This window comes from Dreissena polymorpha, chromosome 4 (assembly GCF_020536995.1).
Source record: "Dreissena polymorpha isolate Duluth1 chromosome 4, UMN_Dpol_1.0, whole genome shotgun sequence".
Classification (NCBI taxonomy): domain Eukaryota; kingdom Metazoa; phylum Mollusca; class Bivalvia; order Myida; family Dreissenidae; genus Dreissena; species Dreissena polymorpha.
In genome coordinates this window covers 144,429,556-144,457,489 of record NC_068358.1, presented here as the reverse complement: position 1 = coordinate 144,457,489, position 27,934 = coordinate 144,429,556, and the positions used below count along the sequence as shown (strand labels likewise).

General features: G+C 35.6%; 1 protein-coding gene across 1 annotated transcript; it reads left to right on the top strand.

Moving 5' to 3' along the window:
• On the top strand, positions 1-27,354 carry LOC127877257 (large neutral amino acids transporter small subunit 2-like). Its single transcript, XM_052422937.1, has 10 exons — positions 1-542; positions 3,989-4,114; positions 8,027-8,126; positions 9,253-9,297; positions 9,867-9,990; positions 16,593-16,696; positions 19,218-19,314; positions 19,793-19,942; positions 20,866-21,043; positions 22,769-27,354. The coding sequence occupies exons 1-10, from the start codon at positions 83-85 to the stop codon at positions 22,819-22,821; spliced, it is 1,437 nt and encodes a 478-aa protein (XP_052278897.1). The 5' UTR covers positions 1-82; the 3' UTR covers positions 22,822-27,354.
• Positions 27,355-27,934: the final 580 nt, after the last annotated feature.

The window sequence follows — 27,934 nt, the reverse complement described above, 5'->3', positions numbered from 1 at the left end:
GCGACTACCGGAATGTTTAAACATTAAAAGTTAATATTTGTTTGTTTCGATTTTTCGAACTCAGCTATTTTTATGAGCTAAAATGGAACCAACACGAACGATATCTCCAGGGATTGTTGTTGAGCAGCAAAAATTGGAACTTAAGCGTTCTATTTCGCTTTTTCACTGTGTGTCATTAATGTGCTCAGTAACCGGACATGTCTCTGTTTTCGTCGCACCAACTGCTATCCTAAAATATACTGGCTCTATCGGACTATCTTTGATACTATGGGTATTTGGTGGCATAATGAACTTGTTCCTTGCTCTTTGCTTCACTGAACTGGGGATAATGTTCCCCAAAAGCGGGGGTGCATACGCATACATTCTAAACGTTTTTGGACCTTTGCCAGGATTTCTTATTGGATGGGGCTATATGTCCTTAATAAGTGGGCCGTACTGGGCATTTTGTGCATATAGTGCCTCTATTTATGTGTTGAAGCCATTCTATATGGACTGTGAACCCAATGATTCAGCTGTTCGTCTATTTGCCATATGGATCCTTGGTTAGTTGTTTATTGAATGAAAACAAGAATAGCCTCGTGTCTACCAGTACAGGGCCGTACGGGTAGCCTTGTGTCTACCCGTATGGGGCTGTACTACTAGCCACTGCCTAGCTTATTAGCCAGCAGGTTTTTTCCACGAATTAGAGACTATACGGACCATGGACCATACGGCCCAGACCATAAGGCACAGATTAGCGGACTATACAGCCCAGATTAGCGGACCATATGGCACATATTTGCGGACTATACGGCCCAGATTTGCGGACCATACAAAACATGTGTGAATTAGTATTCATTACGTGTTCCATTTCCTTTACCCTTATATTGTATTAATACATTTAATATAATATTAAAGTTGATGTAATGACATTAATGACTACTTTTGACCCTACGGAACATGTCAGAATGAATACCCGTATTCTTTTCATGTTCCACGCCTTCAATATTGTGTTGATAAATTGATTAAAAGTAGCTGAAATAATATTAATAATATTAATGACAACATACATGTTTAAATTTGAACATTTGCGGACTATACGGCCCCAATTTGCGGACGGTACGGACCACGTCTATATTAATACTTATTTTGTGCTCCACATCTGCAATATGGTATCAATAAATTTAATAAAATATTAAAAGTTGCTGTAATAACATTAATGACAACATACTGGTTTAAATTTGAACATTTGCAGACCTTACGGACCAGACTATAGGGCCAAAATTAGCGGACTATACGGCCCAGATTAGCGAACTATACGGCCCAGATTTGCGGACCATACGGAACATGTCTGAATTAATATTCATTTCGTTTTCTACTTCTTTCAATATTTTATCAATAAAGTAATGACATTGATGACAAAATACTTATATAAATATAAAAATGATGTGGCCATAAACGGCAATAGTTCTACTGTTTCATCGTAAGCCCCAATACTACTCAAAATCAACAAACATTTTGTTCAATATTTCGTAAAACAAATTTAAACAATTAAATATCAGTGTTCCTTTTGGAACTGTGGCTATTGCTATAAGGAACACTGATTGTTTAGGTATTAACTTATTTTACGAAATACTTTACGAAATTTTCGTTGAATTTGAGCGTTATAGAGGCTTTAATGACACATCAATTATCAATTAGTGAAATTATTTACATCAAATAATATGTGTCATAAATGGGCGTACTCGAGATGCAAGCATATGACGATGTTGTCTACAATAAAAACGATTGTCGCACTTTACCTATAATTGGTTATTACAGACATGTTAATCAATTGTCAATCAATTATGGTATATTCTCACCAATAGGTAATCACCAATCACTAAGTGTCATAAATAGGGCGTATTCGATATGCAAACATACGAGTCAATAATGCGAGTGTTGTACCCCTATTGACATTTTAAAATATTCATTTGACTGCTAAACTTTAATAACATGTATTAAATAGGTATAAAAACGTGTTTAATAAAGATACATTGATAAAACATGTGTTGTTAGCATTTATTTTTAAAGATAAAAACACGTGTATTTTTGTAAAATATTTAAGTGATGTAAGAAATTTTAATTAACTCACCAAGCTGCATCTGTTAATCTTAGAAAGTATTAATGTCCAATTTTATAAAAAGGTATTTTATCCATGAATGCATTTTATCCACTGTTTAAATTAATAATTGATGACACAATTAAAATGAGTTACAAATCTGAGAATAAAATAACTTGATAGAAATAATCATGAACACAAACGTTTCATTACCTGTTTGTTAGTTTTAACAGATGAACAGTATCACAGCATACTAAGAAGTGTAGTATATTTTGTGTATTAAAATAATCTACATGGCGTGAAGACATATGGTCCGTATGGTTTGCAAATCTGGGCCGTATAGTCCGCAAACCTGGGCCGTATGGTTCGCAAATCTGGGCTGTATAGTCCGCAAATCTGGGCCATATAGTCTGGGCCGTATGGTCCGTATGGTCCGTATACCTTTTTCCACATTTTGTTTTTAAAAATGTGTCACAAACTGTTCAAATTCTCATAAAATTTGTAGCAAACTGTTCAAAATTGTGAAAATGTGAGTCCAGAACTTGTTTAAATGTGACAATTTTAGTTGCGAACTTTTTTAAACTGTCACTATATGAGTTGCAAAATCAAATTTGTACAAAATGGTCATTTTCTTTGAAGAAAACTACAGCATTGGCCAAAAAAACATTGATGCAGGAATTTCAATGAGTTTTAATCACTGGTCTAGAATTTTGATTAGTCAAACCAAAAAATGTCTGTAATCAGTTTTGGCGCAGCAAGTTTTTGTGTAGTTAAAAGAAGAAATAACATAATTTTTGAAAGTTTTACTGCTGTATTAAATAATAAATATATTATATTATGAAATTAATGTAGGAATTATATAATTTTAAACAGTTTCCAAACACTGATACACAATTATGACAAATATGCACTTAATTGTACTTGTATTGCATCAGAACTTATCCACAAATTAATGTTGTAATTCTTACCAAGTACATTTATTTCAATGACCATGATTAATTATAAATAACTTTCAACTAATAAGGCATTTTTGCAATGGTATCATGTTAACTCATTCCAAACAACTTACTCGACCAGGCCTTATTTGGCCTGTCAGATCTAACTCTACTGAGAATTTAAAGATGAAAGGGGTTTGTTTATCAAACATTTAACAGGCACTGTAATCTTAAGAAAGCATGTTTATTGCCATTCTTTAAAGTGTGTTTAACCTAAATAAATCAGTTTGCTATTACAAGTGGGATAATGGTTGATGTGCTATTCATAAGTATTAAAATGTATGTTTCTTTAGATGGTTTTTAAACAAACCAACAAAATAATTGTTATGCCCCTGGATCGAAAGATCGGGAGTATATTGTTTTGGGCCTGTCTGTCATTGTATGTGTGTGTCCCAAAACTTTAACCAAAACTTTAACCTTGGTCATAACTTTTGCAATATTCAAGATAGCAACTTGATATGTGGCGTGCATGTGTATCTCATGGAGCTGCACATTTTGAGTGGTGAAAGGTCAAGGTCATCCTTCAAGGTCAATGGTCAAAAAAACAAATTAAAAAACTTTAACCAAAACTTTAACCTTCTTCATAACTTTTGCAATATTGAAGATAGCAACATGCATGTGTATCTCATGGAGCTGCAAATTTTGAGTGGTGAAAGGTCAAGGTCATCCTTTAAGGTCAAAGGTCAAATTTATGGCTTCAAAGCGGCGCAATAGGGGGCATTGTGTTTCTGACAAACGCATCTCTTGTTTAAAGTTGTTTTCAAACTTATCAAATAAATTGGTTCATGTATAATGCATCAAGTCTGCCATAGAAATGCAAAATACTTGGAACTTTATGTGTATTAATTAATATGATATTTTTCGTATGTTACTTATGTTACTCAAAGTTCTTTTTTCTGCTTTTCTGTTGCAGTAACATTTGTTGCAGTCAACTGTGTGTATGTCAAGTTTGTCACTAAAGTCCAAAGTGTCTTAACATTTACAAAGTTGCTGGCTCTGCTGTTGATCATAATATGCGGAGCAATAAGCCTTTTACAAGGTAACAACTTCTATTATAATATATATTTTGTTTATACATGAAAATAATATGATCTGCAAGGGCTTTTTTTCTTCAGCAATAGCCTTATAAAGGTGCTTTCCCCAAAGAGAAAGGCCCATTCCACACAGAGCATTTATTAAAAATGATGCAAATTTCCCCCAAATTGTAAGCATACTTATGTATTTTTTTTCCTCAGTTTTGTCTAGAATCTTTTCTCCAAAATTGAAGGCCAGGCCCTTTCCCCAAATCAAGAAAAAAGCCCTGTCTACTAACCAAATCAATCAAATTATATTAAATTCAAGAAATACAACCTATTCACGAGTCCTAAAGTCAGTAATCTTTGTTTCTACCACCCACTAAATTTGCTGCTATCAAAAATTTATTTAGTTTGTAAATGAGGCATTCTGAGCTGGATTCTTTGGAAGAAATGAATTGTATTTTGCCATTCAGGGTATTTGACATTATATTAATTAATAGGGATGGCAAAATTATTCGAATATTCGATTGAATGGTCAGTATGTGAATCACAGAATTGATATTCTCATTAACTCATTTTTAGCTCATCTATTTTTTGAAAAAAAATTATGAGCTATTGTCATCACCTTGGCGTCGGCGTCTGCGTCGGCGTCGGCGTCCGGTTAAGTTTTGCGTTTAGGTCCACTTTTCTCAGAAAGTATCAATGCTATTGCATTCAAACTTGGTACACTTACTTACTATCATGAGGGGACTGGACAGGCAAATTTAGATAACTCTGGCGTGCATTTTGACTGAATTATGTGCCCTTTTTATACTTAGAAAATTGAAAATTTTGGTTAAGTTTTGCGTTTAGGTCCACTTTTTTCAGAAAGTATCAATGCTATTGCATTCAAACTTGGTACACTTACTTACTATCATGAGGGGACTGGGCAGGCAAAGTTAGATAACTCTGGCATGCATTTTGACAGAATTATATGCCCTTTTTATACTTAAAAAATTGAAAATTTTGGTTAAGTTTTGTGTTTAGGTCCATTTTTTTCCTTAAGTATCAAAGCTATTGCTTTCATACTTGAAACACTTACTAACTATCATAATGGGCCTGTGCAGGCAAAGTAATGTAACTCTGACTGGCATTTTGACAGAATTATGTGCCCTTTTTATACTTAGAAAATTGAAAATTTGGTGATGTTTTGTGTTTAGGTCCACTTTATTCCTACAGTATCAAAGCTATTGCTTTCATACTTGCAACCATTATTAACTATTGTAAGGGGACTGTGCAGGCAAAGTTATGTAACTCTGACTGGCATTTGGACGGAATTATGGGCCCTTTATACTTAGAAAATTGAAAGTTTGGTTAAGTTTTGTGTTTTGGTCCACTTTACCCCTAAAGTATTATAGATATTGCTTTCATACTTGGAACACTCGCAAACTATCATAAGGGTACAGTAAAAGGACAAGTTGCATAACTCTGGATGTCATTTTTACGGAATTATGGCCCTTTTTTGACTTAGTAACTTTGAATATATGGTTAAATTTTGTGTTTCGATCCACTTTACTTCTTAAGTATCAAGGCTATTGCTTTCAAACTTCAAATACTTTCATGCTATCATGAGGTTACTGTACCTGGCAAGTTGAATTTTACCTTGACCTTTGAATGACCTTGACTCTCAAGGTCAAATTATTAAATTTTGCTAAAATTGCCATAACTTCTTTGTTTATGATTAGATTTGATTGATACTTTGACAAAACTACTCTTACCTGACATACCATAATAGACTCCACCCAAACCATCGCCCGTGCCCCCCCCTACCCCCCCATTTTTTTTTAACGGTTAAAAAACTAAACTATTTATTTTGATTATTTTATGTTTGAAATACCATCCAACCATCGCACCCAAGAAACACCCCCCCTCCCCCCACCCCCCACCCGAATCCCCCCCCCCCCCAAATTTTTTTTTTTTTTTTTTTTTTTAAGATCATCTCACAAATTACCGCCACACCCTCACACTATACCCCCCCCCACCTCACCCCCCCCCCCCCAATTTATGTTTTTTGAAACGGTTACAAAACACAAATATTTATTTTTATTATTTTATGTTTGAAATACCGTCCAACCATCGCACCAAAGAATCCCCCACCCCCCCCCACCCCCCCCCACCACCACCCCCCTCCCTGATTTTTTTTTCCTTTTTTTTCGCATTTTTGGAAGATAATGTAATAAATGTCCACACCCCCACACAATGCACCCCTCTTCTATCCACCCCTCCCTCCTTTGTGATTGAAAATGATAGTCCCTTCACCTTTAAAAAGAAAATAGATGAGCGGTCTGCACCCGCAAGACGGTGCTCTTGTTTTAACTTATTTGCCATAATATTTAATGTCCTGCGAGCCGCTTACTTGGCACCGGAAATCATTTAGGATTAACATGTTTCATGTGACGTTCTTCGTGTCAAACTGATAACGCGGACCGTATCAGCGTTTATGGCGCAATTCAATATAACACTCTAAGAAAGGCCCCAAACTGTTGTTTGTCAATGGGTGCCAATTAACGGCTTCAGTTGACTGGCGAATAATAATTAAGTTTCTGTGATCACAGTATATGAACAGCCATTTAAATGTGTGAATTACTCAAATTGCGCAATACACGCTATAAGAAAGGGCCCGAACATAAAATGGCGCTGTCACCACCAAAAGGCTTTGGGATGTACTTTGCACGACTTATTGATATGTTTTTTTTATGAACGTTTATGATATTGTTATTTTACAATTTCAAATAAAAATAAATTTCTATGACATGATGTTTTTCTTTACATTTGTTTCTAAATATTTGGTGTTTTTGCATGCTTTATTGATATGTTTCTTTATATTAACATTCATGCTATTGTGATGCTATTGTGACTTTAAAATTTCAAATAAAAATGAAATTTTATGACATGATGATTTTCCTTCTACTTGTGCCCGATAACAGTATCGGTCATAGTATTAGTCGGTAGCGATACAATTATTCGATAACAACATTAATAAACAGCCTCGTATTCAGCAAACGGACATAACTTAAATAGGCTTTTTCAAAGTTTGTTTTTACAATTAAGCTACATTTTCTATCTATTTCTTAACCCAAAAATTGTATAATCGATTATATTTCTGTGTCAATTCATATTTTATATCCCAACTGGATTAGAATCAGAGTAGAAGAAGTTCAATCAATCCAGCCTTTTTATGCGAATATTCGAATATTGAATTGATTGGATTTGCGAACATTCAAATACCGATATATGTATTCGATGCCATCCCTATTAATTATTATAATGCTATAATAGTAATAATTAACAAAAAATCCACAATTACCAATGCTTAATGGTAATTTATTTATGCCCCCCTTCGAAGAAGAGGGGGTATATTGTTTTGCTCATGTCGGTCCGTCGGTCGGTCCGCCCTTCCACCAGATTGTTTCCGGATGATAACTCAAGAATGCTTAGGCCTAGGATCATGAAACGTCATAGGTATATTGTTCATGACTGGCAGATGACCCCTTATTGACTTTCAGGTCACTAGGTCAAAGGTCAAGGTCACAGTGACAAAAACTGTATTCACACATTGGCTGCCACTACAACTGACAGCCCATATGGGGGGGGGGGGCATGCATGTTTTACAAACAGCGGCTTGTTAAAAATCTAACCCTAATTGTTATAGAAAAAAGTTGATAAAAAAATTAAATAGCCTGACAATATAAATGATCACTATCTAGGAGCTTGATTAACATTTCACTAGCCCCTATTGGACTTATAGTGAGCACAAAGAATAGCTTATAATCTACATCATTTCATGATTGTCCATATAAATAAAAAGAAACTTGATATAGTTTAATTATCTGACTTAATTTTATTATGTCCATATGATTGTGTTACTGCAGTCTGGTATACCGGTTGTATTTCAGATGGCAGTGCCAACTTATCTGAGCCCTGGGAAGGAACAGAAACAAAACCATTTACTGTTGCAATGTCCTTGTTCTTCTCAGTCTTCACATATGGTGGATGGTACAACTTTTTATTAACTTATTTACTAGTGCATGAATTTCTGCATAACCTGTCATAAAATGATATGATAAATATTCATGAATGTAAATTGCAAATATTTTACAAATTTTTCACAGAATATCTTAAAGATATGAATATGAAAATTGAGTGCGTATGTCTCATTAGATTAATTAGTCCCCAACCGGTCAAAGCGGAGGGGACTTATGGTTTTCGCTCTGTGTGTCTGTCACACTTTTCTGGATCCAGCGATAACTTTAAAAGTTCTTAATATTTTTTGTATGAAACTTGAAACATGGATAGATGGCAATATGGACATTATGCATGTCATTTCGTTTTGTTCCTACGTCAAGAATTATGGTTGCTATGGCAACAAATAGACTGGAAATACTGCTGAAAATGGTGTTTTATCTGGATCCTGCGATAACTTTAAAAGTTCTTCATATTTTTTCATGAAACTTGAAACACATATAGATGGCAATATGGACATTATGCACGTCACTTCATTTTGTTTCTATGTCAAAAATTCTGGTTGCTATGGCAACAAATATAAAAAAAGAAAAAAATTCTGACAATGGTGGAGCCGGTAGGGGACATATATTTGCTTGGCAATAGTCTTGTTTAATAATGCTTTCCCTGTATAGTCATTATGGTTAATGTCAGAGCTGAAAATAACCTCACAATTAAATCACTTTGGTATTATAAACATGTAAAAACAGTAATGTTGAGTGATGTGTAAAGCTTGAAAAGGGTCGCAACTATATTGAAAATATTTAAAAGTACATGTATTATAGAATACAGAATTTATTGAATAAGTTCAATGTATCAAAAAGGTTTGTTTTCATACTTGTACTCTGGCAATTTGGAGCTTAAAATAGACTTTGCAGGTAATGCTAGGACATGAATCTAGACTAGAAAAAGCAATAATAGTAAGTAAATGACAACAATAACATCTTTGCATTACCAGGTGACTAATCATTTCATATGAAACATGTTTTACCTGACAATATGCAATATAGTTGATTTTTTGCTAATATATGTATTACTGACAAGTTAGTGACAATACCTTTGCTTCATGCATTTTTGTGTTGGCAACGTCACAATAATTGATATACCTCTTTGTTTTAAGGCAGATTGTTACCAACCTTTTGGAAGAGGTCAAAGACCCCGGCAGGTTTGGAAACTATTGTATTATCTATGATAATACTGTCTCTGAAAATCATTAACATTCTGTCTCCGACACTTTTAAGATATTTCAATAAAGCTTTAATATTGATTCTATATGTCCATTGGCTTGTGAAAAGCCACCCGACATGATTATGTCTTATGTATTCCACCAAAAATACTTTGATGTAACTTTGCATGTTCGTCAAGTATCTGCATTGATCTCCGAAACCCTACCGGTTGTGCATTTGGGAAACCAATGTCATGTTACTGTTAACATAGTAGGTTCTAATTAATGCTTTATAGACAAATATAATTGTTAATGCAAAATTATGTTTCCTTCATGTGACTCATGGTCAGTTATAGGATGAGATGTGAATAAAAATATAATCAATTGTCTTGATAGAAATGTTCTCAACAATCTCAAAATACAACTGAAAAGTAGTTAGGCTGATTGGTTATTTTGTTGCAGTTAATGTTGATAATAAAATAAATTAGTAGGACACTTTCAATATTTTCAAATGGTAGGACAGGTCTCAATACAGACAAAGTGTCATGAATGTGTTAAATGTGTTCCAGAGATTTGCCACGAGCTGTATACTGGAGTCTCTCGATTATTATTGCCGAATTCACGCTGGCAAATCTGGCTTATTATGTTGTCCTCAGTAAATCAGAAATCATGCAGTCTACCACTGTCGCTTTGGTGAGTACAGCCTTTAAAAAATAAAGCAATAGAAGTTAATTAAAAACTTATTTTCATTTATGGCGAATACATCTTTTTTTTGCATTAACATTGTCTTAAACTATTTCAAACTTAATATATAGACTTCAATTCTCTAGATATAAAGATTCTTATCTGAACATTTAAGATTATCACAACATATGCAATACGAAAGAACTAGTACAGTGAATTTTTAGCTCACCTGAGCACAACGTGCTCATGGTGAGCTTTTGTGATCGCTTTTTGTCCGTCGTCCGTTGTGCGGCATCAACATTTGCCTTGTTAACTCTAGAGGCCACATTTATTGTCCAATCGTCATGAAATTTGGTCAGAACATTGGTTTTAATGATATCTTGGATGAGTTAGAAAATGGTTACGTTTGCTTAAAAAACATGGCTGCCAAGGGGTGGGGCATTTTTCCTTATATGGCTATAGTAAAATCTTGTTAACACTCTAGAGGCCACATTTATTGTCTGATCTTCATAAAACTTGGTCAGAAGATTCATCCCAATAATATCTTGGACGAGTTCGAAAATGATGCTGGTTGGTTGAAAAACATGGCCGCCAGGGGGCGTGGCATTTTTCCTAATATGGCTATAGTAAAACCTTGTTAGCACTCTAGAGGCCACATTTATTGTCCAATCTTGATGAAATATTGTCAGAAGATTTGTCTTAATGATAGCTTGGATGAGTTCGAAAATGGTTACGTTTGCTTGAAAAACATGGCCGCCAAGGGGCGGGGCACTTTTCCCTATATGGCTTTATAAGGATATAGGAAAATCTTGTTAACAATCTAGAGGCCACATTTTTTTGTCCGATCTTCATGAAACTTGGTCAGAATATTCATCCCAATAATATTTTGGACAAGTTTAAAAAATGATGCCGTTTGGTTGAAAAACATGGCCACCACTGGGGCGGGGCTATTTTCCTTATATGGCTATAGTAAAACCTTGTTAACACTCTAGAGGTCACATTTATTTTCGGATCATCATGAAACTTGGTCAGAAGATTTGTGCCAATGATATCTTGGATGAGTTCAAAAATAGTTTTGGTGGCTTTAAAAACATGGCTACCAGGGGTGGGGCATTTTTCCTTATATGGCTATATATTGCTATAGTAACACCTTGTTAACACTCTAGAGGCCACATTTATTGTCCAATCTTGATGAAATTTGGTCAGAAGATTGATCTCAATGATATCTTGGATGAGTTCGAAAATAATTATGTTCGCTTGAAAAAAATGGCTTCTAAAGGGCAGGGCATTTTTCCTTATATGTCTATAGTAAAATCTTGTTTACACTCTAGAGGCCACATTTACTGTCTGATCTTCATGAAACTTGGTCAGAAGATTTGTCCCAATAATATTTTGTTATCTCAGGTGAGCGACTTTGGGCCTTTCAGGCCCTCTTGTTTAAAGTTTTCTTTTTTTATGCCCCCAAAGGAGGGCATATAGTGATCGAACTGTCCGTCTTTCCGTCACACTAAGCGTTTAGTTTTCAAAACATACTCATAATTTCTATGTCCCTCAGATAGCAACTTGATATTTGGCATGCATGTGTATATCATGGAGCTGCACATTTTGAGTGAGAAAGGTCAAGGTCATCCTTCAAGGTCAAAGGTCAATAAAACAAATCCAAGGAAAGTAATAAGCTTTAAAGGGAAATAATTATCTGTACCTGCCAAATGATAACAAAAAGATCAAAGCGGCGGTAGGGGGCATTGTGTTATTGACAGACGCATCTCTTTTTTTAATTTTCATTTTCAGAATGCAATATATCAACATTTTTGTAAATGCAACACTTTCCAGTGTTTACTCTTGAAACTGTTATTCATGTTTAAGGCTTTAAGTTCTGTGAAAAATGTGTTTAATAAAATATGTTAACACCATTTACAGAGTCTGCAGTCTTTTAACCTTTTCTGGAAATAATATCAACATCATTGAGATTGTTTCCTTGAAATTGTCTCTGAATTTATTTGGTACAAAATCCCCATCAAAACATTTTTATGCCCCCTTTCGAAGAAAAGAAGGCATATAGTGATCAGACTGTCCGTCTGTCGGTCCGTCCGTCTTTCTGTCACACTTTGCGTTTAGGTTTCGAAAAATGCTCATAACTTCTATGTCCCTTGAGATATAACCTTCATATTTGATATGCATGTGTATACGGACAAGGTCTTTCCATACGCACAAAAATCTTTACCCCTGTGACCTTGACCTTGAACTACGGGTCCGCGTTTAGGTTTCGAAATCTGCATTTAGGTTTCGAAAAAAGCTCATAATTTCTATAAAGCGTTTATAGGGGGCATAAGTCATCCTATGGTGACAGCTCTTGTTATGCACCCTTTTCAAAGAAAAGGTGGCATATAGTGATCGGACTGTCTATCTGTCCGTCTTTCCGTCACACTTTGCGTTTAGGTTTCGAAAAATGCTCATACATGTAACTTCTATATCCCTTGAGATATAACCTTCATATTTGGTATGCATGTGTATATGGACAAGGCCTTTCCAAATGCACAAAAGTTTTTACCCCTGTGACCTTGACCTTGAAGTAAGGGTCCGCGTTTAGGTTTCAAAATCTGCGTTTAGGTTTCGAAAAATGCTCATAACTTCTATGTCCCTTGAGATGTAACCTTCATATTTGGTATGCATGTGTATATTGACAAGGCCTTTCCATACGCACACAACATTTTACCCCTGTGACCTTGACCTTGAAGTTAGGGTCCGCGTTTAGGTTTCAAAATCTGCCTTTAGGTTTTGAAAAATGCTCATGACCTCTATGTCCCTTGAGATATAACCTTCATATTTGGTATGCATGTGTATACAGACAAGGCCTTTCCATACGCACACAAATTTTGACCCCTGTAACCTTGACCTTGAACTTATAGGGTCCGCGTTTAGGTTTCGAAATCTGCATTTCGGTTTCGAAAAAAGCTCATAACTTCTATCAAGCGTTTATAGGGGGCATAAGTCATCCTATGGTGACAGCTCTTGTTTATTTTGTGTTCATTGTTAAGCTAGCGTATTATTTAGTTGTGTATATGTACAGGGGTTTGATATTTGTTCTCTTTTCTGTAACTTAAGAAGGCTATATATTGTCCACAACTTCAAACATGCTATCATTCAGGGTTGGCATCAAGTTGGCACCCACTCCTGTACACAAATTATTCTGTTGTATATGTTCCTTTGAAAATGTCTGTATTGAAAAGGCTTCTTTTTAGCTTGACTATTATATATAAAATATATATAGTGGAGCTATCCTACTCACCCCGGCGTCGGCGTTAGCGTCTGCGTTAGCGTTAGCGTGCAAATGTTTAAGTTTTCGTACTACCCCAAATATTTTCTTTGTCCCTTGACTAATTGCTTTCATATTTTGCATACTTGATTACCAACCTATAAACAAGAGCAGACAACTCTATCAAGCATTTTGCCATAATTATGGCCCCTTTTCCACTTAGAATATGCAGCAAATGTTAAAGTTTGCGTACTACCCCAACTATTTTCAATGTCCCTTGACATATTGCTTTCATATTTTGCATACTTGTTAACCATCATGACTCTAACCTATAAATAAGAGCAGACAACTGTATCAAGCATTTTCACAGAATTATTGCCCCTTTTATACTTAGAATATGCATATTATTGATAAATGTTAAAGTTTGCGTACTACCCCAAATCTTTCCTATATCCTTTGACATATTGCTTTAATATTTTGCGTACTTCTTTACCAACATGACCCCAACCTATAAACAAGAGCAGACAACTGTATCAAGCATGTTTACATAATACTGGCCCCTTTTACACTTAGATAATTAAACATTTTGCTTAAATTGCCATAACTTCTTTATTTATGATCACATTTTATTATTACTTTGACAAAACAACACTTACCTGAATACCACAGTGGATTCCACACAAACAATACCCTACGCCCCTACCCAGATTCCCTCCCCCCCCCCCCCCAACCTATCCCCTCTAATATTTTTAGCTCATCTAAAATGAGCTATTGTCATCACGTCGGCGTCGGCGTCCGGTTAACTTTTGCATTTAGGTCCACTTTTCTCAGAAAGTATCAATGCTATTGCATTCAAACTTGGTACACTTACTTACTATCATGAGGGGACTGGTCAGGCAGTGTTTGATAACTCTGGCGTGCATTTTGACAGAATTATGTGCCCTTTTTATACTTAAAAAATTGAAAATTTTGGTTAAGTTTTGTGTTTAGGTCCATTTTATTCCTTAAGTATCAAAGCTATTGCTTTCATACTTGCAACACTTACTAACTATCATAAGGGGACTGTGCAGGCAAAATAATGTAACTCTGACTGGCATTTTGACAGAATTATGTGCCCTTTTTATACTTAGAAAATTGAAAATTTGGTTAAGTTTTGTGTTTTGGTCCACTTTACCCCTAAATTATCATAGATATTGCTTTCATACTTGGAACACTCGCAAACTATCATAAGGGTACAGTTAAAGGACAAGTTACGTAACTCTGGTTGTCAATTTTACGGAATTATTGCCCTTTTTTGACTTAGTAACTTTGAATATATGGTTAAATTTTGTGTTTTGATCCACTTTACTTCTAAAGTATCAAGGCTATTGCTTTCAAACTTCAAATACTTTCATGCTATCATGAGGTTACTGTACCTGGCAAGTTGAATTTTACCTTGGTCTTTGAATGACCTTGACTCTCAAGGCTAAATTATTAAATTTTGCTAAAAATGCCATAACTTCTTTATTTATGATTAGATTTGATTGATACTTTGACAAAACTACTCTTACCTGACATACCACTATAGACTCCACCCAAACCATCCCCCGTGCCCTCCCCCCTCCCCCCCTGCAATCACCCCCCCCTAAATTTTTTTTTTTAAGACCATCTCACAAATGACCACCACACCCTCACACTATACTATACCCCCCACCCCCCCTCCCGAAATTGTTTTTTTTGAAACGGTTAAAAAACACAAATATTTATTTTTATTATTTTATGTTTGAAATACGGTCCAACCGTCACCCCCAAAAATACTCCCCACCCCGTCCCCCCCCCCCCCCGCCCCCACCCCCGAATTCCCCCCCCTAATTTTTTTTTTATTCTTAAAGATCATCTCACAAATGACCACCACACCCTCACACTATACTATACCCCCCACCCCCGAATCCCCCCCCCCCCCTACATTTTTTTTTTTTTTTTTTAGATCATCTCACAAATGACCACCACACCCTCACACTATACTATACCCCCCCCCCCCACCCCCCTCACCCCCGATTTATTTTTTTTTAAACAGTTAAAAATCACAAATATTTATTTTTATTATTTTATGTTTGAAATACCGTCCAACCATCGCAACCAAGAAGAATTTTCCTTTTTTTATTTTTGAAACATCGTCTAATAAATTATTGAATATGAACAATTTCCCCATGATGGCTTACGTTATACTGTCAAGCACTTGAATAGTCAAGCGTGCTGTCCTCTTACAGCTCTTGATTTTTTAAACCTATTTATTTAGACTCGATAGGAATCTTATTTAAGCTCTTATATGAAACGCTCTTGAGTCCGTTTTATTGGTGTCTATAGGGGAGATCTAAGAAACACTTTCACAGTGGGGATCGAACCCGTGACCTCCCGATCGCTAGGCGGACACCATATCCACTACGCCACGGCGATCTTAGGCTTATTAGCTCGGCTGTTTTAGGAGAAAACACGAGGTATTGTCATAGCCAGCTCGCTGTCCGCTGTCACCCGTCCGCCGTAGGCATCTTGCTAAAACCTTAACATTGGCTCTAAAATCAAAGTGCTTCCACCTACAACTTTGAAACATCATATGTAGATGCACCTTGATGAGTTCTACATTCCACACCCATTTTTGGGTCACTAGGTTAAAGGTCAAGGTCACTGTGACCTCTAATATAAAACTTTAACATAGGCTCTAAAGTCAAAGTGCTTCCGACTACAAGTTTGAAACTTCATATGTAGATGCACCTTGTTGACTTCTACATGCCACACCCATTTTTGGGTCACTCGGTCAAAGGTCAAGGTCACTGTGACTCCAATATAAAACTTTAACATAGGTTCTAAAATCAAAGTGCTTATACCTACAACTTTGAATCTTCATATGTAGATGCACCTTGATGAGTTCTACATGCCACACCCATTTTTGGGTCACTAGGTCAAAGGTCAAGGTCACTGTGACCTCTAATATAAAACTTTAACATAGGCTCTAAAGTCAAAGTGCTTCCGACTACAAGTTTGAAACTTCATATGTACATGCACCTTGTTGACTTCTACATGCCACACCCATTTTTGGGTCACTCGGTCAAAGGTCAAGGTCACTGTGACTCCAATATAAAACTTTAACATAGGTTCTAAAATCAAAGTGCTTATACCTACAACTTGGAATCTTCATATGTAGATGCACCTTGATGAGTTCTACATGCCACACCCATTTTTGGGTCACTAGGTCAAAGGTCAAGGTCACTGTGACCTCTAAAAAAAAAAAAAAAATCTGACAAGCTTTCGCAGCCGAGCGTGGCACCCGTTATGCGGTGCTCTTGTTTTTGTACTTACATCCAATTATTATTTTCAGGTATTTTTCGAGAGGTTCTATCCCCCATTAAAGCCTGTGATCTCCATTCTAGTTGCTCTGACAGCGATTGGGGTACTCAACTGTTCAATATTGGGGCATTCAAGGTACATCTTGTCATTTAAGTATCCATGGTCTTTAAACCACAGGTGGTTAGCTTGTGGCTATGATGTTAGTGAAAACATCATTTTAAATGATAAATAATCATATTATAACAAAAAATCAACTTTTCTGAAAAAAATAATTTTCACTATCAAATATATATACAACAAGGTATCCAACTCAAGATCACCCGAAAACAGGGTGCATCGCTTTGAACAGCCATAACTTTATAAATTGTGCAGCGATTTTCATGAACCCGGTCTTATTCAACGCAGAAATGAATTTCCTTTCTGGAAATGTACACTGTATATATATCTTGTTATATTTCTACGAATGCTGGGTCAAATTTTAAGAAATAACACGATACACAACTCGCATGACCTCCTTGACAGCGATCAGACAGGATTCATGAATGAAATCTTAAGGTGTATAGACACACCTTCGCATTGAACCAATGAAATCACTCGTGTGTTTAAAATGTCGGTTAGTTGAAATGTGTGTAAACAAAGGTTTCAAACGGCGCTGGACAGTTAGTTTAGATGCATAATGCAACCGCAAGCACGGTAAGAATGTTTTTTCATACGTTTTATTAGTCCCCTACCAGTTTCACTGGAGGGGACTTATGGTTTTGTCTCCGGCCGGCCGTCACACTTTTCTGGATCCTGCGATAACTTTAAAAGTTCTTAATATTTTGTCATGAAACTTGGAACATGGATAGATGGCAATATGGACATTATGCACGTCCTTTCATTTCGTTCCAACGTCAAAAATTATGGTTGCTATGGCAACAAATAGACTAGAAATACTGCTGAAAATGGTGTGTTTTTCTAGATCCTGCGATTACTTTTAAAGTTCTAAATATTTTTTCATGAAACTTGAAACATGGATAGATGGCAATATGGACATTATGCACGTCATTTTATTTCGTTCCGACGTCAAAAATTATGGTTGCTATGGCAACAAATAGACTAGAAATACTGCTGAAAATGGTGGTTTTTCTGGATCCTGTGATTACTTTGAAAGTTCTTAATATTTTTTCATGAAACTTGAAACATAGATAGATGGCAATATGGACATTATGCACGTCATTTCATTTCGTTCCGACGTCAAAAATTATGGTTGCTATGGCAACAAATAGACTAGAAATACTGCTGAAAATGGTGGTTTTTCTGGATCCTGTGATTTCTTTTAAAGTTCTTAATATTTTTTCACGAAACTTGAAACATGGATAAATGGCAATATGGACATTATGCACGTCATTTCATTTCGTTCCGACGTAAAAAATTATGGTTGCTATGGCAACAAATAGACTAGACATACTGCTGAAAATGGTGGTTTTTCTGGATCCTGCGATAACTTTGAAGTTCTTAATATTTTTTCATGAAACTTGAAAGATGGATAGATGGCAATATGGACATTTTGCACGTCATTTCATTTCGTTCCGACGTAAACAAATTCTGGTTGCTATGGCAACAAATAGACTAGACATACTGCTGAAAATGGTGGTTTTTCTGGATCCTGCGATAACTTTTAAGTTCTTAATATTTTTTCATGAAACTTGAAAGATGGATAGATGGCAATATGGACATTATGCATGTCATTTCATTTTGTTCCGACGTAAAAAAATTCTGGTTGCTATGGCAACAAATAGACTAGACATACTGCTGAAAATGGTGTGTTTTTCTGGATCCTGCAATAACTTGAAACATGGATAGATGGCAATATGGAAATTATGCAAGTTATTTCATTTTGTTCCTAAATAAAAAAATTTGGTTGCTATGGCAACAAATATATATATAAAAATATCTGGAATTTCTGACAATGGTGGAGCCGGTAGGGGACTTATATTGCTTGACGATAGTCTTGTTAAATTATGGTATGGAGGTCCGTGAACTTTGCAGGGAAAATGCCCTTTACTCCGTGAAGATTTCAGTCTTGAATCCTGTCTGATTGATGTTAAGTAGGTCACGCGAGTTGTGTTTCGTGTTTTTTTCTTAAAAGTTGACCCAGCATTTGTAAAACTATTTCAAGACATGTACATTTCCAGAAATGAAATTCATTTCTGTGTTGAATAAGACCAAGATCGTGAAAATCGCTGCAAAATTGATAAAGGAATGGCTGTTCAAAGCGATGCAACCTGCTTTCGGGTGATTTCGAGTTGAATACCTTTTATATATATATTTGATAGTGATTTTTTTTCCGGAAAAGTTGATTGTTATAATATGATTATTTATCATTCAAAATGATGTTTTCACTAAATAATATCATAGCAACATGCTCACCACCTGTGCTTTAAACGAATATTATTATATGTTTGAAAATTCTGTCATTGACTAATATCACTTTATATATCATAGAAATTAATAGAAAAGTATTTTTAAACAAATCATCACATTTGTTTAAAAAATCCATTTAAGTCTTAACACTTTGCACTACATATATGCAATTTAAATAAAGTAAAATAATGAAGTTAGATCTGTCCTTACTGACTTAATGAAGTAAAATACAAATTAAAATATATTTCAGAATTCCGTTTGCTGCATCACGGAACGGGCAGGCTCCATTGCTGTTTTCAATGATTAGCACTAAGTTTATGACTCCATGGCCTGCTATATTTCTGCTTGTATGTGAACCTGTTTATCGGGTTTTCTGCTATTTTAATAGATAATATATATCATCCACTTTTTGCTGTCCAAAAAAGCGACTTTAGCAGAAAAAAATGCAGTGTCTTTTTTGTCATTTCAAAAGATAATAAGTTTTTGAGATAACAAACAAATGCAATACTAATATTTGCAAACACCTATTTTCTGTATTTAATAAAAAAATTCTTTCAGGTAATGAGGTGTATGCATAGATTAAACTCAACTAAATCATAGCAATAGTAAATACAATAACATGTGTTTTTTTTTATTTGTTATGTATTTATTATGCAGTCATTCTCAGTGTTTCTTTAAAATGAAACTAATCACAATCAATTTTGTATATGCTTTCTTAATCATTTGTTTAGATTTTGTATGTATTGTTTTTTAAGTATGTCTTCAACCTACAGGCAATACAAATAATAGTGTATCCTTTTCTGAGTATTTCACTGTTATTTTCAGACAGTGTGGTCAATTGTGATGCTGTTGTCAGGTGCCTTGTTTACCATGATCGAACTCGTGAGCCTGTTCTCCATTCTTTTGAGCTTGTCTGTTGTCGTTACTCTACTGTATTTACGCTGGAAAGCACCAGATATTCCCCGCCCATATAAGGTAAGGCTGCTAAGCAATTGTGTAATTTATTCACTAGTTTTATTTAAAACATCTTGACACTATTCCATCTCTGCTATATCAGAGCATACAGGTTATAACAACGTTTGTGAACTGATTTATACACTACAGGATATTGTGAAATGTCTGCTTAATTGATATTGAAATCTGTCTTTATTTGAAATAATATAAAAGTATGGTGTTTAAAAACTATTTCTTCCCATTTGTGTTATAGTTTGGGCTGAACCATCGTCGGATACCCACCACTAATTAATTCCGTTACTCTCCAGCATAAGCCGTGGGACAATATAAGCAATACACGCCGTTTTGACATTAACTGTAACCTTTCAGTAGACCAACAAAATTGCAGTTTACAAAAGAATTTCGCTTTGGAGGTGTCAATGCTTCGCCTGGATACTTGCGATTTGATACACCAAGCTTTTCCATCCACCTGTCCGAGTGCTTAAAAAGACATCACGCCCATGTTAGAGACTAGAGATACTTTTACTCTGAAAGTCGTTTAAATTCTCAATTTCAAAGTATACGCATGCACGACGAAATTCCATTTCTACGGACGACGCAATTTTGACAACAAACCCGAAGTCTCTATAGTACGAGTTGTATCATTGGTCAAAAATATCCTCATGAAACCGTGAGGGATCCAATGAAATTACTGGATTTGACACATCCTAAAACGGTGAAACGAGCTGTAATATCCCATGGTCGATAAATGGAGATTAAAGGAATGGGTCGAACGTGGGTATCCGACGATGGGGCTGAACAAGCGTGAACAGCATCCTGACATTAATTTGAATGTAATAAAATATAATCAAAATTACTAAAACATAATATGCCTTTTCATTGGTCCATGCGATTTAAACTTGCTTGCCAGATTTTTTTTCAATTGTAAATTTTTTATATTTCAGACCATGCTGTTTATACCGATTTCACAATTATTGTTGATCATCGTGGTGCTTTTCCTCAGCATTTATCAAGAACCATACAAACTGGGAAGAGGTCTTGCCATTTTGGGTGCTGGCTTGCCAATATATGTGGTTGGTATAATGTGGAAAGATAAACCCAGGGTTTACCATACCTTCGTTGGTATGTTAATCTTTTATTTCGTAATGTGTTTGGGGAATTATTGTTAAATATGTAACAAAAATTATTCAATAAATAGGTGTCTCTTAACATAACAGTATTATTGTGAATTGAATACATATGTGCCTAATGTTATACGCTGTCAGCATGTCCATAATAGAAATAAGTATTTTTATTAAGTAGGTCATGCGGAACATTAACAACTGTTGTCTCTATAAAAATCTCCATGCAGAGTTGTCGTCCCATGCAATCTCTGCAATCACAAGAAAACCCTTCCAGATATTTTTTGTATAGTATTATATTATGAAAAGTAGAATCATTTTCATTTATATTTTTAAAAAGTAGTGTATAAGTTTAGGTTGTTAATTTAAAAAAGGCCTAAATTAAAAAATAACAAAGGGAAAATTATTGTACCACGTGGCTGGGTTATCATCACGTGGTTGGTTATAACGGCAGGAATTTGATCGAGCTATGCTGTATCCAGCCAAAACTCTGTGAAGAGGTCGGTATTTATGCTGAACACTAGTTCTTTGCCTTTGAAAGACATGCTGTCCATTTCAATTGCATGTTTCATGAGGATAACTAAGGACACAGTATTTCATATAGCCAGACCACTGTTATTTTAGAAAACGACTTCTCATAAGCCCCATTTATAAAATTATTTATGCGCTATGTACACACTGTTTCAAGTAGATAAATTAAAAATTTGCCTTACGCTTTCGCGACATTAATGATTATCACAACTATCAACGTTATCATTTGACACGCCTGTTATGTTTCATTAGTACTTTGTAATTTCTTACAACAAATATTGTATAGTTATTAAAATACAGTCAAACCTGAATTCAGCGGTCAGTCAAGGGAAATGATCAAAGTGACCCTTGTCCACAGGTGACCGTTGAATTCGGATCACAATTTTAAGAAGGTTCGTCAGTTGGTTGTATTACTACGTCGTTACCCCACCCAGTCGTTTGCATACAGTGTAAAACAAATGCTCATTGCATTAACAAAGCATAATAACAGCATTAATTTACGCGTGTACATTGAATAATAGAGAATAATATCTTTTAGATTGATTTAATTTCATATTGTTAAATTAAACAATGACTTTATCAACGCTGGTATAATTGTTTACTCATGCATCTCATTCATTCAGTAAATAAAGCTTGTCACGTTCCGTTGACGTCACGTCCGTAAAAGTCTAAAAAGCGGATTCGGTGTCATAAACCGATAGTACGGTGTAATTGTACCGTTCTAATTCAAAGAAATAGCGGTCATTTAATTTAGCGATAATTACTTTCAACAAGTCATAAACTCTGATATATTTTCTTTTGAAGACACCCCCACCATTATCCCCGGAAAAGAAACCTCAACACCTTATAATTTGTTTACTCGCAGCGGGCCGCTTTTATAATATCATAGACAATGACCGCTTTCAGACGCTTTAAACGCAAAATAGACGGACAAATAATGTGCTGTGTTTTTAATTTTCGCGACTCGAGACGACTGACGCGTGACCGTTGATTTCAGGTCATACATGACTTTCGGAGTGGAATATAGTGGCCGTTGGCCGTTATGGTCAGGTGGCCGTTAAATTCAAGTGTAATATAGAGTGTTTTTCGTCGGGGGGATTCCAGACTGACCGTTGTCTGCAGGTGACCGGTAAATTCAGGTGGCCGTTAGGTCAGTTTCGACTGTATGCTTAACCATGATATCATCTTATTTCAGAAAAGTACACCACCAATTTTCAGAAACTATTCCTGGTGCGAAAGACTGCTTGATACCATCCGGACTGTACAAAAATGCGCAAACCTTGACAGATTCATAATTTCTGTATGAGAAACAAAACCACAATGCACTTAAAGAAAAGTACAAAACAATATTTGTTACCAAGAAACGTCATCCTTCTACTAGCATTAAAGGGACCGGTCAGTTTTACGGTATTTTGTAATATGGCTCAACGTGGCAGGCATCACACACCGCACTAGCTCGTAGCCATTGTAACTACCGTGCGTGCACACTTCTTCTGTGCGATCTTAACCGACATGTTACTTTATCGTGTATACATCACGCCGTGTCCCTTAGTAATCAAGCTCACGCTAACAGTTGAATGTTGGCGTAGTACAACGTGTCTGAAAATAAGCTCTATAATGCTAATGCAAATTCAAAAATTGTCTGTCAAACATGATAATCGTGTGAAGACGTCGTTAAAAGTGGCTTACGGCAGACATGTGACGCTAGCTAGACAGTCGATGTCACTAGAATGTACTGGACATAATGCATCTGTCTATTTCGTGGATGCATCCATGTCTGGTCAACATGTATTGTTGTTTGACATCACTTTTAAACACAGCTTTGTCTTAATTATATACTACAAATGGACGTATATTATCAATTAATACAAAAAAAGCATTGTTGCTTAATAAATATGAATTATAACATTGAACGCAGGTACACATGTAATTATCCACAGCGAAACATGCAAACGTATTCGTAACGTTAAATTGTTTGCATGTTTCTACATTGAAATACGTGTTATTATCTTACTTTTATGCGGTGGACATTTTAAACAATTATTTTGTTTTAAACCATATGATGATATTGTTATTTTTTAATGTCGACAAAAAATTGATTTCTTTTATGTTGATTTTCGAAATGCTATGTATTATTAGTTGAATTTAGAACATTCATGAAAATAACCGATTTTAACGAAACTGCAGATTAGTAATTCGCGGGTTAACCTCTATTTAAAGTGTTTTTTTTAGCTGACCTGATTGCTCAGGTGAGCTTTTGTGACCAGACTTTGTCCGTCGTCTGTCCGTCCGTCCGTCCACATTTGTTCGTAAACACTCTAGAGGCCACATTTATTGTCCGATATTCATGAAACTTGGTCAGAAGCTTTGTCCCAATGAAATCTCGGTCGAGTTTGAAACTGGGTCGTGCCGGGTCAAAAACTAGGTCACTAGGTCAAAAAAAAGAAAAACTTGTAAACACTGTAGAAGTCACATTTCATACCCAATCTTCATGTAACATTGTCAAAATGTTTGTCTAAATGATATGTTGGTTGAGTTCAAAAGTGGTTCCGGTCCGTTGAAAAACATGGCCGCCAGTGGGCGGGGCAGTTTTCCTTATTTGGCTAAAGAGAAATCTTGTAAACACTCTAGAAGTCACAATTTTTGCCCAATCATCATGGAGGTTGGTCAAAACATTGGTTTTATTGATATCTCGGACGAGTTGGAAAATAGTCCAGATCGGTGAAAAAGCATGGCCGCCAGTGGACGGGGCATTTTTCTCTATTTGTATATAGTGAAAACATGTGAACACTCTAGAAGTCACATTGTTGGCCCAATGTTCATGAAATTTGGTTGGAACATTTGTGTCCTTGAAATGAGAGTTGAGTTCGAATATGGTTCCGGTCAGTTGAATAACATGGCTTCCAGGGGGGGGGAGCAGTTTTTCTTATTTGGCTATAGAGAAACCTTGTAAACACTCTAGAAGTCACAATTTTTGCCCAATCATCATGAAAGTTGGTCAAAACATTGGTTTTAAGGATATATGGGACGAGTTCGAAAATGGTCCAGATCGGTGAAAAAACATGGACGCCAGTGGGCGGGGCATTTTTCTCTATATGTATATAGTGTAAAACATGTGAACACTAGAAGTCACATTTTTGGCCCAATGTTCATGAAATTTGGTCAGAACATTTGTTTCCTTGATATGAGAGTTTGGTTCGAAAATGGTTCCGGTCAGTTGAATAACATGGCTGCCAGGGGGGGGGAAGTTTTCCTTATTTGGCTATAGAGAAACCTTGTAAACACTCTAGAAGTCACATTTTTTTGTTGCCCAATCATCATGAAAGTTGGTCAAAACATTGGTTTTATTCATATCTCAGACGAGTTCGAAAATGATCCAGATTGGTGAAAACACATGGCCAATTTTCATGAAATTTGGTCAGAATATTTTTTCCTTGATATGGGAGTTGAGTTCGAAAATGGTTCCGGTCAGTTGAATAACATGGCTGCCAGGGGGGGGGGGCAGTTTTCTTATATTTATATAGTATAAAAAGCTTGTGAACATTCTAAGAGTCACATTTTTTGTCCAATCATCATGAAACTTGGTGAAAAGATTGGTTTTATATATATCACATAATTAATGCCATAATTATTGCTCTTAGATTGTCCAAATTTTCATCATATTATACAAAATCCTTGTTAACACTCTAGAGGTCACAATTTTGTTTCAGATTTTATGAATTTTGGTCATAATATTTATTTTTGTAAGCAAGGTTTGATGTTTGGTAAGGGAGGTCAACTCAAGGTCACCAGGTCAAATCTTACCAAAACAAAAACACTCTATATACCAGAGTTTTGGTTCAATAATGATGAAACTTGACCAGGATGTTTGTCTAGACAATATCTAGGTCAAGTTTGACGTTTGGTAATGATTGAATGAAGCGACTCCGCTCAGGTGAGCGAACTAGGGCCATATTGGCCCTCTTGTTTCAAATTGTTTCGTTCCATTTAATATGTACGTAACCTTGTATAAAATTCGATTAAAATGAAAACTTAAAAAATCTCTTAAACAACAGGGTTCGTGGCTTTATAATTTTAAAATATATCATCGTCTTGCGGTCTTCTACTAAACTCGTTCAAGTCTTGCCCCTGAGGGGTGTCAGTTTTTACCGCGGCCCATGAGTCACGTAATGTTTTAATATTAATATAGCAAAATTATTTAATTTTATTCTCTAAAACGTCAAAACCAAGATGTGTAACATATGGAATATATCAGCTAATGGTATTCTACTAAACCGTTTGTTCAAATTATGCCTCTTTAAATCATGCCCCTTATGTAAAAATTCGTCCCGTCGTGTAGTTCGTTGGTTACGGAACGTTCGCAAATATCTGTTCGTAGCCCTATTGAAAAATTGAGATCAAATAAAAATCGATTATGATTAATACATCGCGCATTATTTTGCAATATTTCATGCGCAAAGTGAAGTGGTTTTCGATAACAACAAGGTTGAACAATGTTGTAGCAGTTAAAAAGTACATACATCATTGAATAACCGTAATTTCATTCTTTAACAATATAACCGTAACTACCTCATTTGTACATCATGTGTTTATTATGTAATCAATGTATTCCTAGTTTGATTGTTATGCCCCGGATCGAATGATCGGGGTTATATTGTTTTTGGCCTGTCTGTCTGTCATTCTGTCACTTTGTCATTCTGTCCCAAAACTAAAGTTTTGCGATAACATTTGCAATATTTAAGATAGAAACTAGATATTTGGCATGCATGTGTATCTCATGGAGCTGCACATTTTGAATAGTGAAAGGTCAAGGTCATCCTTCAAGGTCAATGGTCAAATATATGGCTTTAAAGCGACGCAATCGGGGGCATTGTCTTTCTGACAAACACACCTCTTGTTCAGTCTGTTACATTTACGCCTATACTTAATAATTTAATGCATATTTATATGAAATTCAATTGTGTTTCAATTGCATAAGTTATTGTAGTTCTTTTGCCTCAATTAATTATACCCCCAAAAACGAAGTTTATGGGCGTATATTGGAGTGAGCTTGTCGGTCGGTCTGTCGGTCCGTATTAAGTGCCCGCTCTCTAATTCAAGTTGTTTCATCCGATCTTCACCAAACTTGGTCAGATGTTGTATCTTGATGATGTCTAGGTCAAGTTCGAATATGGGTCGTGCCGGGTAAAAATACTAGGCCACGGGGTCACTTAGTGCGTTTTAAACATTGAGCATGGTATCCGCTCTCTAATTCAAGTAGTTTTCATCCGAGCTTCACCAAACTTGGTCAAAAGTTGTATCTAGATGATCTTAAGGCCAAGTTCGAACACGGGCCATGCCAGATCAAAAACTAGGTCACGGAGTCTTTTAGTACGTTTTACACATCCATCATGGTGTCCGCTCTCTAATTCAAGTAGTTTTCATCCGATCTTCACACTGGGTCAGAAGTCGTATCTAGATGATGTGTAGGTCAAGTTTGAACATGGGCCATGCTGGGTCAAAAACAAGGTCACGGGGTAATTTACTGTTTTTTAAAATTGAGCATGCTATGCTTTTTTTGTTAAGACAACGTGCACAATATTCGGTGTCAATGCGGCATGTCGGGGTATTCGTCACGTCTGTGACAAAGCTCTAGTTTCTATTGCTTTGTCTCAACTGTGTGCCATTTCATTCTTGTGTTAATATTGATTGTAGTCCTATGATTTAATATCGAAAGCCTATACTTTTTAAACACTAACGAAACCATACAACTATATATATATATACGTTTATATTAAAAAACTGCTGGAACAGTGTCTACAAAGAGTTTGAAATATTAAATGTTCTGTTTGTTTGAAAATTGATGTTACATGCTTATTTACAACAGAATTGTTTGTTTGTTTTTGGATTTTGTGTGTATCTTTATTTGTTGATATATATTTCTAGAGTACTTTTTATGTTGTAAATTATTTTAATAAATCTTATTTTATTTGACGAATGTTCTATATTCGTTTTACCGCGTACCTACTACTGTACATACATTACCCACTTTATGTCGAGCCTTTTGCCTAAGCGCTCACCTCGAAGCCGTGTAATTTAATATTCTTTTTGCTTGCCGAAAACAGTCTGAAGCGTTGTTTAATATGTTATCTTACAAAGAATCGCCTGCAGACATCGCTTTAACCAACTTAGATAATATGCTTTGTAAATACCCTGTTCAACCTAAGGTTATATAACATACTCATAAATATTAAGTCAAAATGTGGACATTTAAAGGCGTAACAAATGGGTCCCAAATAATAAAATGATTTTTATATCAGAATTGATATCATATTTTCTTCTTATATACAGCGATATGTATCCGATATTATACCACATTATT